This window comes from Podarcis melisellensis (assembly GCF_964234715.1).
Source record: "Podarcis melisellensis genome assembly, chromosome: 16".
Lineage (NCBI taxonomy): Eukaryota > Metazoa > Chordata > Lepidosauria > Squamata > Lacertidae > Podarcis > Podarcis melisellensis.
Genome location: NC_138533.1, coordinates 9,314,086 through 9,326,755, shown reverse-complemented (window position 1 = coordinate 9,326,755; position 12,670 = coordinate 9,314,086). Strand labels below are relative to the sequence as shown.

Sequence of the window (12,670 nt, the reverse complement as noted above, 5' to 3'; positions counted from 1 at the left end):
CCGGGGATGGGGAACCTAGTGGTCTTCTAGATGTGGCTGGACTCCAACTCCCATCTGGCTGTGCTGGCCGGGATCGAATGGGGTCAGAGTCCAGTGACACATGGAGGGGCCAGCCCACCATGGAGCCTCTGGTTGGCAACTAGCAGGGTCGGAATGGAAAAGTGGGCCACGAGCTTTTCTCCCCTTCCTAGTTCAGCGTGTTACTTGGGGTGCACTGATTGGCCATAGCTGCCTTTCCCCGCTTTCACACACCCCTCTGTTGCTGTGGGGTGGGGGGGGGGATAGTTGATCCCACTGAGAGAATGGCTTGGATTTGATCTTGGGGGTCTCCAGTTGCCAAGACCTAATGTGCAGGTCTGAAGTACGTCTGTGTGTTTGTGTGTGTGTTGGCAGTGCCTCTTGAGCTAAGAAAACAGTGTCTCTCCAGAGCATACAGAGAGCCTCTTTTCCATAGCTGGCCTCTCTGGAAACAGGGTAGGTGCTTCCACGTGGAGAGAGGGCGTGCATGACCTACATAGGTTGGGAGAGGGCTGTCGCTCCGCAGACAGCATTGACTCTGTGTGGAGAAAGAAGGCCCCAATGGCATCTCTGGGTAGGGCTGGGGGGGGGGACTATCCCTTCTGAAGCCCCAGAGAGCAGCTGCTAGCATTCAGCACAGACAGTAAAGACCTAGATGATCTAATGGTGTGATTCTGTATGAGGCAGCTTTTGAATTCGGCTTCGCATCTTTCTTGGTTCCTAGGAGGACAGTGGCTTGAAGGCAGAACCACTGCTTTGCATGCAGAAAGTTCCAGATTCAGTCCCCAAGGGTTGTCTCCAGGAATGTCCCCTGCCCCAAACCCCAGAGAGCCAGTTGGTATCGATAGTACAGAGTTAGATTGACTATATCTATACAACACAGGTCAGGGCATCACTGCTATGAGGAAAGCAACCTGCTGCATCAATCCCCAGCATCTCCAGGTAGAATCATGAGGACTAGAATCTTCCTGTTCCTTTTCAGAGGCAGGGCTATAACTTGGCTGAGGGATCACATGCAGCGTTAGAAACTCAGATATACAAGCTAGGGACCAAACAGCTCCTTAAAACCAAGGCTGCAGTCACCAAAACATAACATCTAGTTGCCATTTTCGGGCAAAACAGCTCTAAAGTCTTGTTTTTCAGATGATTGACTGGCTGTGATTGATTCTCAGCTAAACATCTGGCTAGTTCAGATGTCAACTCTGAGCTTGGTTAAGAGCTTTGAGAACTTGAAGAAAAAAAGTCGCTTGATCCAGGGACAGTCCACATATATATTGGCCTATTCCAACCCCTTTTTCTTAACGCTGACTGCTCGTGCTCAGGCTGCACATAAAAAGCGTTTTGGTTCCAGAAATTCATTCCGATTGTGCAGATAAAATATAACTGATAGAATTCTACAGGATGGGGTGTTAGTGTGTGAAAACAGTCCAGATCCAAGGGTCCACAGATGGCGCCTGGATAATTTCGAACACGGGGCACGTGCCTCACACACGGATGGTCTCAGTTACCAGCACCTCCAGGTAGAGCAGGGAGTATCCCCTGCCTGAAACCCCAGAGAACTGCTGCCAGCCAGTGTAGACAGCACTGAGCCAGATGGACCAGTGATCTGAGTCTCTGTATGAGACAACTTCCTATCTTAACTTGTCAATTTGAGACGGGAGCTGTTGAAAAGGCCACCGAGGAGAGTTCCTGCTGTTCCTTTCAGCCCTCCTCCCCGTCTCCCAAGAAAGGCAGCACATCTTACTCTGGCCTCTTTGTGCAGAAATGAGGGGGTGAGGACACACACAGCCCCTTTCGCCCTTTTCTCCCCACAGAGGCTGCCAGCCATGGCTGCGATGGTGTGGCCTCCCTGGCAGGCATCTGTCCCGGGTCTTCTGCTCTGCCACATGATTGCTTCTGACAAGTGTGCGCCCGAGCGTCCATCCCCCGGGCCACAGCGCACATGCGCCAGGCGCATCAAGTCGGCCTGCATTTCTCTTCCACTTCCCCCGCCCCCCTTCCAAGCCTCTGGCTGTGATGACCGCCAGCCCCAGATCTCCGCTCTGGGAGGCTGGGGCATCCCTCTGTGGTTTGGCGGAGTCCAGGGATTGGTCAGCCCGTTGCTGCTGGTCCAGGTGTGTGCCTCTGCATCGTCACGCTGCCCACAGGCTGCTTGGGAACTGAGATTATCTGGCAGGAAGATCGTTCCACCCACTCACCTGCCCCAGGTAAATGGTAGGTCTTGGTGATGCCTTGATACATCGCCCAGGACTGGTTTGAGGGCCTGAGCACGATGGCACTTTCACCCGCAATGTACCACCAGGTGAAGGCTCCATTGATTGTGCTTTGACCCTCAAACCGAGGGAGGAATAAGCTGCAAGGCGCCGTGGCTCGTAGAGCCCGTTTCCCCCTCGGCGTGCTGGGTGCTGGTGGTGGAGGGACTCATGCCAGCGCTTTGCATGTGGAGGAACGAGCTCCGCAAGTCTGATATTGTCACTGCTCCTGCCTAGGAAGTTGAGGCAGTTTCATCTTGGTGCCTCGTGGGGCTGGGCCCACCGCTTTCCAATGCTGCGGTGTATCACTGTATCGCGATGTTTGGCTGGTGTTTGGCCCAGCTCTAATGAACGGAACAGGCTGCCTTGCGTGCAAAGCGCAACCAGAAATGCCAAATAAACATTCCCCTGATGGCGTGCAGAGTGCATGCCTTGCTATTCCCCCATTGCGTGGTCTGAAGTTGAGTCCGAACCGTCGAGTCAGACCGTTGCTCCACCAAACTCAGTATTGTCACACTGGCTGGCAGCAGCTCCCAGGGTTTCAGGCAGGGGTATTTTCCCCTGTCCTACCTGGAGGTGCCGTTGAGGATTGAACTTGAGACATTCTGCAAGCGAAGCAGATGCTTTACGACTGAGCTGTCCCCCTTTCCCTGAAAATAAACCAAGATTCTAGTCCTCATGTTTCTGATTCAATAGGAACATAGGAAGCAGCCTTATAGCAAGTTCGTCCATCTCACTCTGGATTGTCTACACTGACCGGCAGCAGCTCTCCAGGGTATTTCCCCAGCCCTACCTGGATATTGAACCCAAGACACCTTCTGCATACAGAGCAGATGTCCTGCTGCTACCCAGACTCCTTTTAACGTCTGACGCCACTTCACCTTTCCCCCAACCCTGGACTTGAGCCTCACTGAAGCCTTTGTCTGGTGAGGGGCACACAGCTGTGTCACTGGGAGTGTCTTTGCCCTCGGTGCCCCAGTGCCGACTCTGTACAGAGAACGATTGGTTGTACCCTCAACGGGAGAAGGTGAGCAGTAGGAGGACTAGAGTCCAGATCCGGGTCTCCAGTCCATGTTTTCTTGACCTCCATTGTTGGTACAAGACAGGAAGGGGGCTGGTATTCCAACACCCCCCTCCTTTTCCTCCCCCTGCCCTTATATCCTTTTGGATTTATGCGGAAACAAATTCACACGCAAACCCTCAACCCACCCAGGGGAACACCTCCTTTCATGCTCCTTGCTTGCGTCCTGCTGTGATCTCCAGGGTCAGTTTCAAGACTGATGTCTTGGAGGCAGCTGCGGCTTGGTGGCAGGACACCTGCTTGGCTTGCAGAATGTCCCATCTTTTATTCTTGCCATCCCCACATCGGGCTGGCAAAGGTGCCCTGCCTGAAACCATGGAGAGCCGCTGTCAGTCAGTGTTGACAGTGCTGAGCTCGATGGATCAATGTCTTCCTGTCGATTCAGCATCATGAGGACTGGAATCTTACGGTTATTTTTAAGGAAGGCCATAGCCCAGGGGCAGAGCATCTGCTTTGCTTGCAGAAGGTTTGATCCCCGGCGTCTCCAGGTAGGGCTGGCTATGCCCCCCTCTGCCTGAAACCCTGGAGAGCTGCTGCCACTCAGGGTAGACATTATTGAGCTGGATGAACATCTGATCTGACTCGGCGCAAGACAGCTTCCTCTTTTCCGAATTGCCGCTTCACTACAGAGACCGAGCCTTAAGCGTCCTTGGCTTAACCTACTCCGTAGACTGGAGACTCGGCAAGAGGACAAGTTTGCTGCCTTTGAGTGCCCGGGAGGGTGGCAGAGGATTGGAAAATGAACAGTGCCCTGAGAGCGTTCAGAGACAGGGTCTGGCGAGCAACACTTGCGTTGCCACTTCCCCTTCTCTGACTCATACTGGTAGCCTCGCCTCGCCTTGCTGGCGTCGCTGAAGTCTTTGTGTCTTCCCACCGCGCACAGCCGGCCTGGCAGGTGCCCAGTGGCACAGCCTGTGCCAGCTGCTTGCCCCTTCCACCCTCTTTGCTGTGGGTTCTTCATCCCAGCTGGCGATTGTGCCAACGGATCTCTCCTGCGCCCTGTTCCACGAGCAGCAACAGAAAGGCTGCGGCTCGGTCGTCAGAGCCCCTGCCTTGCGTGCAGAAGGTGGGGACAGCATCTTAAAAAGCAGAGACATCACCTTGCCAACAAGGTCCGTAAAGTAAAAGCTATGGTTTTCCCAGTAGTGATGTATGGACCATAAAGAAGGCTGATCGAATGGATGCTTTTGAATTCTGGTGCTGGAGGAGACTCTTGAGAGTCCCATGGACTGCAAGAAGATCAAACCTATCCATTCTTAGGGATATCAGCCCTGAGTGCTCACTGGAAGGACAGATCCTGAAGCTGAGACTCCAATACTTTGGCCACCTCATGAGAAGAGAAGACTCCCTGGAAAAGACCTGATGTTGGGAAAGATGGAGGGCACAAGGAGAAGGGGACGACAGAGGACGAGATGGTGGGACAGTGTTCTCGAAGCTACCAGCATGAGTTTGACCAAACTGCGGGAGGCAGTGGAAGACAGGAGGGCCTGGCGTGCTCTGGTCCAGGGGGTCACGAAGAGTCAGAAATGACTAAACAACAACAGCAAAAGGTCTGGGAGAGACTCCTTTTCTGAAACCCCGGAGAGCTGCTGCCAGACAGTGCCGACAATACTGAGTCCAATGGTCCAAGGCAGCTTCCTGTGTCGCTAACCAGCTGGAAACACTACTTTGCGATCAGGACCAGGAGAGGCTCTTTCTCACAGGCTCTGCTGTGTGTGTGAGGTCGTGGGAGCTGGGTTTGCTTTATCCAGATGAAGGATACAGTGTTTCTTTCTTTCTTTCTTTCTTTCTTTCTTTCTTTCTTTCTTTCTTTCTTTCTTTCTTTCTTTCTTTCTTTCTTTCTCTGGGTGTAGAAGCTAGCTCACTGCACAGAGGTACAATTCGCATCCGTTCCTCCACCCACTTCAGAGATGGGTTGGTGAGGAGTCACGGGTGTCTCCCCGTCCCGCTGCGACAAGCTCCCCTCCCGCCTGGTCTCCCAGAACCAGAAGAGGCATGAAAAGGGCAGAGCGGTGGCAGGCTGCATGCAGGCTCAGTTTCTGATTGCTTGGGGAAATCCCCGAAGAGAAGGAGGCTTAGGCAGCTGGGGGGAGGCAGGGACATTCAGTCTGGGCAAATAATAATAATAATAATAATAATAATAATAAGAAGAAGAAGAAGAAGAAGAAGAAGAAGAAGAAGAAGTAGTTTTATTTATACCCCACCCTCCCCAGCCAAGACCGGGCTCAGGGCGGCTAACACCAGGTATAAAAACCAATTGATTAAAATACAACTTAAAAACAAGATTAAAATACGACATTAAAATGCGGCCTCATTTCAGTAGAAACTCAAATCAAAAACTTTTTCGGAATGAAAACGTCAAATCTTCACCAAGGCCAACTATCCAGACTGGTCCTATGTGGGCTAGAAAAAAGCCAGGGAAGTCCCCAAATAGGAGTTCCATCACAGAAGGAGAAAGGATTCATGGGGGGAAGACCGACCAGGGATAAGCTGCTGTGCTCACTAGGCCTGACTGCCAACCAGTAAAGACCATGTTTTTACTAATAAAGAGTGAACTCCAACTTTGGTGTGATTTACTGCTGGCTCGCTGTACGATAGGAGGTGGCCTGGAACTGGGCCTTCTCTGTGGCAGCCCCCTAAGTTCTAGAATTCCCTCCCTGCAGAGGAGCGAGCCTCTGGCATTTCCACTATACAGCCTTGGACCCCTGAGATGGTTGTTTCCGGGGCCCATCGCCCTATTCCTGCAGCTGCATTTGGCTTTAAATTGTCGTCGCCCTCCCTGGGACCTGCTGGCGGAGGGCAGAAAATAAATTCAGTGATGGTGGTGATGACTAATAAGGATAACACTGAAGCTTGGAAGTCTTCCAGGGGCCCTACCTGTCCTCTTGTTCCCTTAGGGAAAAAAGGGGAGGTGAGCAGGGTGGAGGTGGAATAATTGATTCATAATATCTGGGTGATGGGGATGAGGGTGAATGGGAACAGAGGGGAATTTTGGACCTAACAGGCTCTCCCGTTCTTCCTTCTCCCATCAGTACATGGGCTGTGTGGAAGTTCTGCAATCCATGCGGGCTCTCGACTTCAACACGAGGACTCAAGTCACAAGGTGAGCTGCGCAGTCGTCCGGAGACCGGGCGGGGTGGGGCGGGGGAGGTCGGACGGGATAGTTATGTTGTGCCGCCGCACAGGCTTCAGTCAATCACTCAGGGTCACCGACTGGTTGGACGCAGAGGAACGGTGGGAGGAACCAGCTAGGGAACCCCCAAGGGAAGAAGGCTCGGAGCCCTGGGATTGGTGGTGAGGCGATGATGCAAGTGGTCAGAGGGAGAAGAGCAGAAAGAGGAGGTTTCGGAAGAGGAAGAGGTCACAGGGTTTAGTGAGCTGGGAGAGTCTGTGGCAGAGAGGAGTCCGGAATCAGAGGCAGGAGAGTGGGATGAGGGAGGCCAAGAGGCGGAAATAAGTCAGGCTGGTGAAGAGTCACAGGTGTCTCTCCCACCCGCTGTGAGAAGCTCCCTTCCCCACTTGTCTCCCAGAACCAGAAGAGGCATGAAAAGAGCGGAGGAGAGGTTGGCTGCACGCAGGCTCTCAGTCTCTGGCTGCTTGGGGGAAAACCCTGGGGAGGAGGGGGCTTAGGCAGCTGTGAGAAGGCAGGATCCTGCAACTGCTTTATGGGGGCAAGATGAGTTGTTGTTCTCATTAAGCCCGACACTCCTATTCAGATTTTGTTTTTTGCTAATAAGGAGTTAACTCCAACTCACTTGGGTGATTGACGCTGCCTCGCTTCTGTCACTCACTAACCCCTAAAGCAGAAATGCTGTAAGCTTTGAGAGGGTGTGTCCTGTTGTGTCTCTGCGTGAGTTGCCGCTCTGGGCTTATTTCTTTTCCATATCTGCCTCTGTGTGTGTGTGTGTGTGTGTGTGCAGAATTCTGCTGTACCTCTGCACCGTACTGGGTATGGCTGCATAGGGAGCATTGAGACGATCAAGACACATGTCTCTGCATGAGGCTTGTCTTATGTGTCTCTACATGAGTTGCTGCTTTGTGTTTGCCTCCTTCCAATCTGCATTTTCTCGGTGGAGGTCATTTAGCTTGACGGTGTGATCCGATAGTCTTTCCTGCCCTCAGAGGAGGCTGCCTGTTGTATCTCTGGATGAGTTCCTGCCCCGGGTTTCCTCCTGCCGTCCGGCACCTGTTGGGGAGCCGATTTTGTGGCGCCTCTGCATTGGCTGTGTATTGGCTCAGCCAGTCACTCCCAATGCAGAAACACTGTGGAATTACCCACTGTCTGGGGAGGCTGCCTGTTGTGCCTCTGGATGGGACACTGTCCTTCCAACCAGGCTTTGCTGGGGGCCAAATAATTCTGTTATGCCTTTCAATCGGCTCGACCTGTTGTCCCAGTGCAGAAATGCTGTAGAGTCGCCCGCCATTAAAGGAGGCTACAGTGGTGCCTCGCAAGACGAAAATAATCCGTTCCGCGAGTAGCGGTTTTTTCGTGAAGCAACCCTATTAGCGGCTTAGCGGATTAGCGCTATTAGCAGTTTAGCAGCTTAGCGGCTATTAAAGGCTTAGCGGCTAAAAGGCTATTAGTAGCTTAGAAAAAGGGGGGGAAGCGAAAAAAATCGCAAGACTCGCAAGACGTTTTTGTCTTGCGAAGCAAGCCCATAGGGAAATTCGTCTTGCGAAGCGCATCGAAAAACGGAAAACCCTTTCGTCTAGTGGGTTTTTCGTCTTGTGAGGCATTCGTCTTGCGGGGCACCACTGTACCTGTTGTGTCTCTGGGCGAGATGCCGCCAAGTCATTCCGTGGTGCATCTACATCAGATGCAAACTGGGCCCTTGGTGCAGCAAGATAAGCTGTGTCTCCCCCACCCCTCTTAATTAAATCCCAAGAACCAAGCCTGTAATGCCCGAGACTCAATAATAATATTAATAATAATTTTCATATTTGTACTCCACCCATCTGATTGGCTTCCCATGGCCGTGGGAAGCCGAAACTGGCTGCAGAGGCCAGCAGAGAGGCAGGCTGCTCCAGCTCATATCCTTATCAGCAGCAGCAGGAAATAGTTAAAGCGGGGTTGGAGGGGGAGCAGAGAGGTGTGTGTGTGTGTGTGTGTGTGTTTGCACTGTAAGCCTGTCCATTACCGGGCAGACGCAAGGTCTGGAAAAAGGTGACCGGAGGGAGCAGCCAGGAGGAGATGGAAGGGCTTCAGCAGCCAGGCCCCAAGCCTGCCATCAGCGGCCGGCGTTTTTGTTTTGTTTTTTAATAAAAAAAAATTAATCCGCTAAAGACAGGAAGCGTTTATACAGCATCATCAAATATTAACAGCACTCGCTCGATTTCTTCCCCCACGTCCTCTTCCATCCTTGCTCTGCTACCAAGGAGCTGGGAGACACACACAACACACACGCCAAACAAACAAACGAAACAAACAAACAAACACTGTGTGTGTTTGTGTGTGCACGGGCTGCCTGCAGGGGCCACATGTGGCTCTTTAGCCAGCCCTCGGGACCACACACCCCTCGCCAGGCCGCGCCCCCCCCATCCGCCTTGCTTTGCATCCTCTTTGGGTTTTCTTTCCTGCCCGGAAGGCGTCCTTGCGTTCTCGCTTGCGTGGAAGGGTGACCGACGGATGTGTGATGTGCGTGTGTGTTTAGAAACCTCTTGACTCTCGGGTGGCTGGCAACATAGCCTGCTGGGCAAAGGAAGCAGAGCAGCGACAGGGCAGCGTCTCGTCCAGAGGTGCCCTCACTTGAAGGTGAAGGGACCCCTGACCATTAGGTCCAGTCGTGGCCGACTCTGGGGTTGCGGCGCTCATCTCGCTTTACTGGCCGAGGGAGCTGGCGTACAGCTTCCGGGTCATGTGGCCAGCATGACTAAGTCGCTTCTGGCGAACCAGAGCAGCGCACGGAAACGCCGTTTACCTTCCCGCCGGAGTGGTACCTATTTATCTACTTGCACTTTGTGCTTTCGAACTGCTAGGTTGGCAGGAGCAGGGACCGAGCAACGGGAGCTCCCCCGTCGCGGGGATTCAAACCGCCGACCTTCTGATCAGCAAGCCCTAGGCTCTGTGGTTTAACCCACAGCGCCACCCGTGTCCCATGTGCCCTCACTTACCGGCGGGCAATTCCACAGTGCTTCTGCACCGGGAGCGGCCAGTTGAGCCCATGCGCACCTGACATAACAATACGACAAAGTTAGAGAGTCCTAAGAACCTGGGAAGACGCCTTGGGGGTGAAGCCAGCAGCCCGTCTGAGTCCAACACCCTCTTATTTATTTAATTTATATACCGCCCTTCCTCAAAAGAAGTCAGGGTGGTTGGCCCACGCTGGGAAAACAGGCTGCTCAACATGATGGCAGGTCTTTGTCCTGTCCCGGGCAGGGCAGTTCAATGAAAGAAAACGGGCGAGGGTTCAGGTGAGCTCTTCTACCACTTTTTGCCAGTACATACAGTGGTGCCTCGCAAGACGAAAAGAATCCGTTCCGCGAGTCTCTTCGTCTTGCGGTTTTTTCGTCTTGCGAAGCAAGCCCATTAGCGGATTAGCGGATTAGCGGATCAGCTGATAAGCAGCTTAGCGGATCAGCTGTTAAGCGGCTTAGCAGATCAGCTGATAAGCGGCTTAGCGGCTTGGGAAAAAGGGGAGGGGAAAGGGAAAAAAAACCCGCAGGAACTCGCAAGACATTTTCGTCTTGCGAAGCAAGCCCATAGGAAATTCGTTTTGTAAAGCACCTCCAAAACGGAAAACCCTTTCGTCTAGCGGGTTTTCCGTCTTGCGAGGCATTCGTCTTGCGGGGCACCACTGTACTTGAGATTCCTGCATTGCAGTTGCGCCTCCAGGTCCCTTCCAGCTCCACAATTCTAAGATTCTATCCACCCATCCCTCATTTCTCTCCTCTTCCTTCAGGGAGGCTATTGGCCTAGTCTGTGAAGCTGTGCCCGGTGCCAAGGGAGCCGTTCGCAGGAGAAAGGTGAGGTGGACAGAGAATACTTCATTGTTGTTCTCTTTGGCTCTCTGTTGTCCAAATTCGCCTCATACATCTCAAGAGCTGTGACGCCACTTTGAAACTATCATGGCTTTCCCCCAAAATACAGTGGTACCTCGGTTTATGAACTTAAACCGTTCCGGAAGTCCATTCTTAAACCGAAACTATTCTTAAACCAAGGCGTGCTTTCCCTAAAGAGGTCTCCGGCCGCCGGTGCCCTTCCACCATTCGGCTTCCGTTCTTAGACCGAGGTAAAGTTCGCAAACCAGGACGCTACTTCCGGTTTTGCGGAGTTCGTAAATCAAATCGTTTGTAAACAGGACTGTTCTTCAACCGAGGTACCGCTGTATTCTGGGAGCTGCAGCTCATTACGGGTGCTTTCCTCTTCCTCTCCCAGAGCTACAATTCCCAGAGGTCCCTAGGAAATGGGCTTGATTGTTAAACCGCTCTGGGAATTGGCAGGTAAGGGAAAATAAAAGAAAAAGGGAAAGTTCCCAGGTGAGACCTGGAACGGTCCACCACTTTCTGTGTGAGACAAGGGTTGAGAGCTACTTTTGAGGAAGAACGCTGCATTTTCTCTTTCTCTGCTTTTTTAAAATTTTTATTTGGATTAGTTTCCTTTATCTTAATCGTATCACGAAAAAGCTTTAATAAAATCTTGCCAGACTGTATGTTGCCTTGTGTGCAGCTACAAATTGGATTCCTCACGCAAGACAGCCTTCTGCGGTAATCCAGTGGTGATCCACTCTCCTTTCAGTGCAGTTCATGGATATAGTATACTGCAGCAGAGAAAATGAGTTACAATTGCTCCAGTCTATTAGGGTATGATTCTGGGACCACCCTACAATATTTCACATATTCAACTTGTAAAAATGTCTGTTTTTTTAACCTATCACTATTTTTCTGAAATGGGGGGGGGGGCGAAATCCCCACTGGGAATTGTTATCTCTGGGAGGGCAACAAGAGTGGGCTGGGTCTCCTAACGATCCGAGGCACCCTTAAAAATGTCAGATACCTTTGGGGAAGCCGTGGCTGTTTATATTGGCATTGCAGTGGTTTAAATCTGTAGTTTGAACAAGGCCTGGTGGTGTGTTCAAAGATCCCCAAGCAAGCAAGACAGAAGCAACCACAGAAGGCCGAATAACTCTTAAGGGCTTGTTTGGATAAAAGGAGCTGGTGTGAGGATAAGTTCAGCACACCCCGGCTGGAACAGCAACACTCCCAGAGCGTGAGAGCCGCGCGTGCTTTTCAGGAAAGCTTGCACATGTGTCTGTGCGTGATTTGATTTGAGGTCTCCAGCCTCGACCCCCCCTTTCCCCCTCAGGCTGGGAAATGGGGACCGAGTTGCTGCAATAAAGGCCCGGCACAGGCGAGGCTGATCAATAGATAACCATAACAGCCCGTCTAATGGACGCGGAGGAAAGTGGAGGGGCATGCGCAGGGTGGGGAGGTGAGGGGGCTGTTTGGTCATCAGCCCATCTCCCTTTTGTTCTTTCTGCCCTTCCCAGGCTCGCTCTTGCCTCTTTCCGCTCTGCACCCTTCTCCCTGATGTGTTAGGAACATATAAGGAGCTGATTGATCGATTGATTGATTGCCAAGACTTCCAGCTCAGTTATGTCTGCGCTGGCTGGCAGCAGCTCTCCAGGGGTTTAAGCAGGGTTCTCTGCCCAGCCCTGTCACCTGCCTTCCTGCCTTCCTTAACAGCCAATCCCAGGGGTCCTTGGCTCTGGCTCTGCCTACTGTGGGCCTCCCACCCCCCAGTCCCAGTGGCTACCAGTCACCCTTCCCGAATAGGCTTGGGTCTTAGGAACACAGGGAGCTGCCTGATACACAGAAATAAAGATCCTAGTCCTCACGGTTTTGAACAAGCAGCTGCTTTTAAATAGAACCTGCCCTATTCTGAGCCGTACCATTGATCCACCTACCTTAGTATTGTCCGCACTGGCTGGCAGCAGATCTCTAGGATTTCAGATTTCAGTCCAGGGCTGGATGGAGACCTTTAGAGGCCCTAAGCACTTAAAAGGTTTTGGTGCCCCCGTAGATCTAATTCAAAACAGAAACAATAATAAACCGTAAAAAAAATTTTTTTTTTGATTTTTTGAAATGAAACGAAACCTACAGCAAGATGGGAAACGATGTTTGTTTTTGTATACTTCCACTTGATTTATATTTGAAAAATCTTCTCCTGCTTTTTCTAATTGCAAAGCCTTTGATCAGATCCTTACGTAACACATCTGCTTCTATACTTAGTAGAGGTAAGGCATCCAGCCTGCTTTGTTGCACAGTAGTTCTGTTGGGATTTTTTAATATGCTTCAAATGAGAAAATGGAACACGCAGCCG

At 51.8% G+C, this 12,670-nt stretch overlaps 1 protein-coding gene across 5 annotated transcripts in view; it reads left to right on the top strand.

Moving 5' to 3' along the window:
- SHC1 (SHC adaptor protein 1) overlaps window positions 1-12,670 on the top strand; it is a 46,898-nt gene that overhangs the window by 21,129 nt on the left and 13,099 nt on the right. For all 5 annotated transcript variants that reach the window (XM_081891555.1, XM_081891553.1, XM_081891556.1 and 2 more), the window contains 2 exons: window positions 6,384-6,454; window positions 10,251-10,314. In XM_081891555.1, coding sequence (XP_081747681.1) covers window positions 6,384-6,454; window positions 10,251-10,314 — 135 coding nt within the window. The remainder of the gene's footprint in view (window positions 1-6,383; window positions 6,455-10,250; window positions 10,315-12,670) is intronic.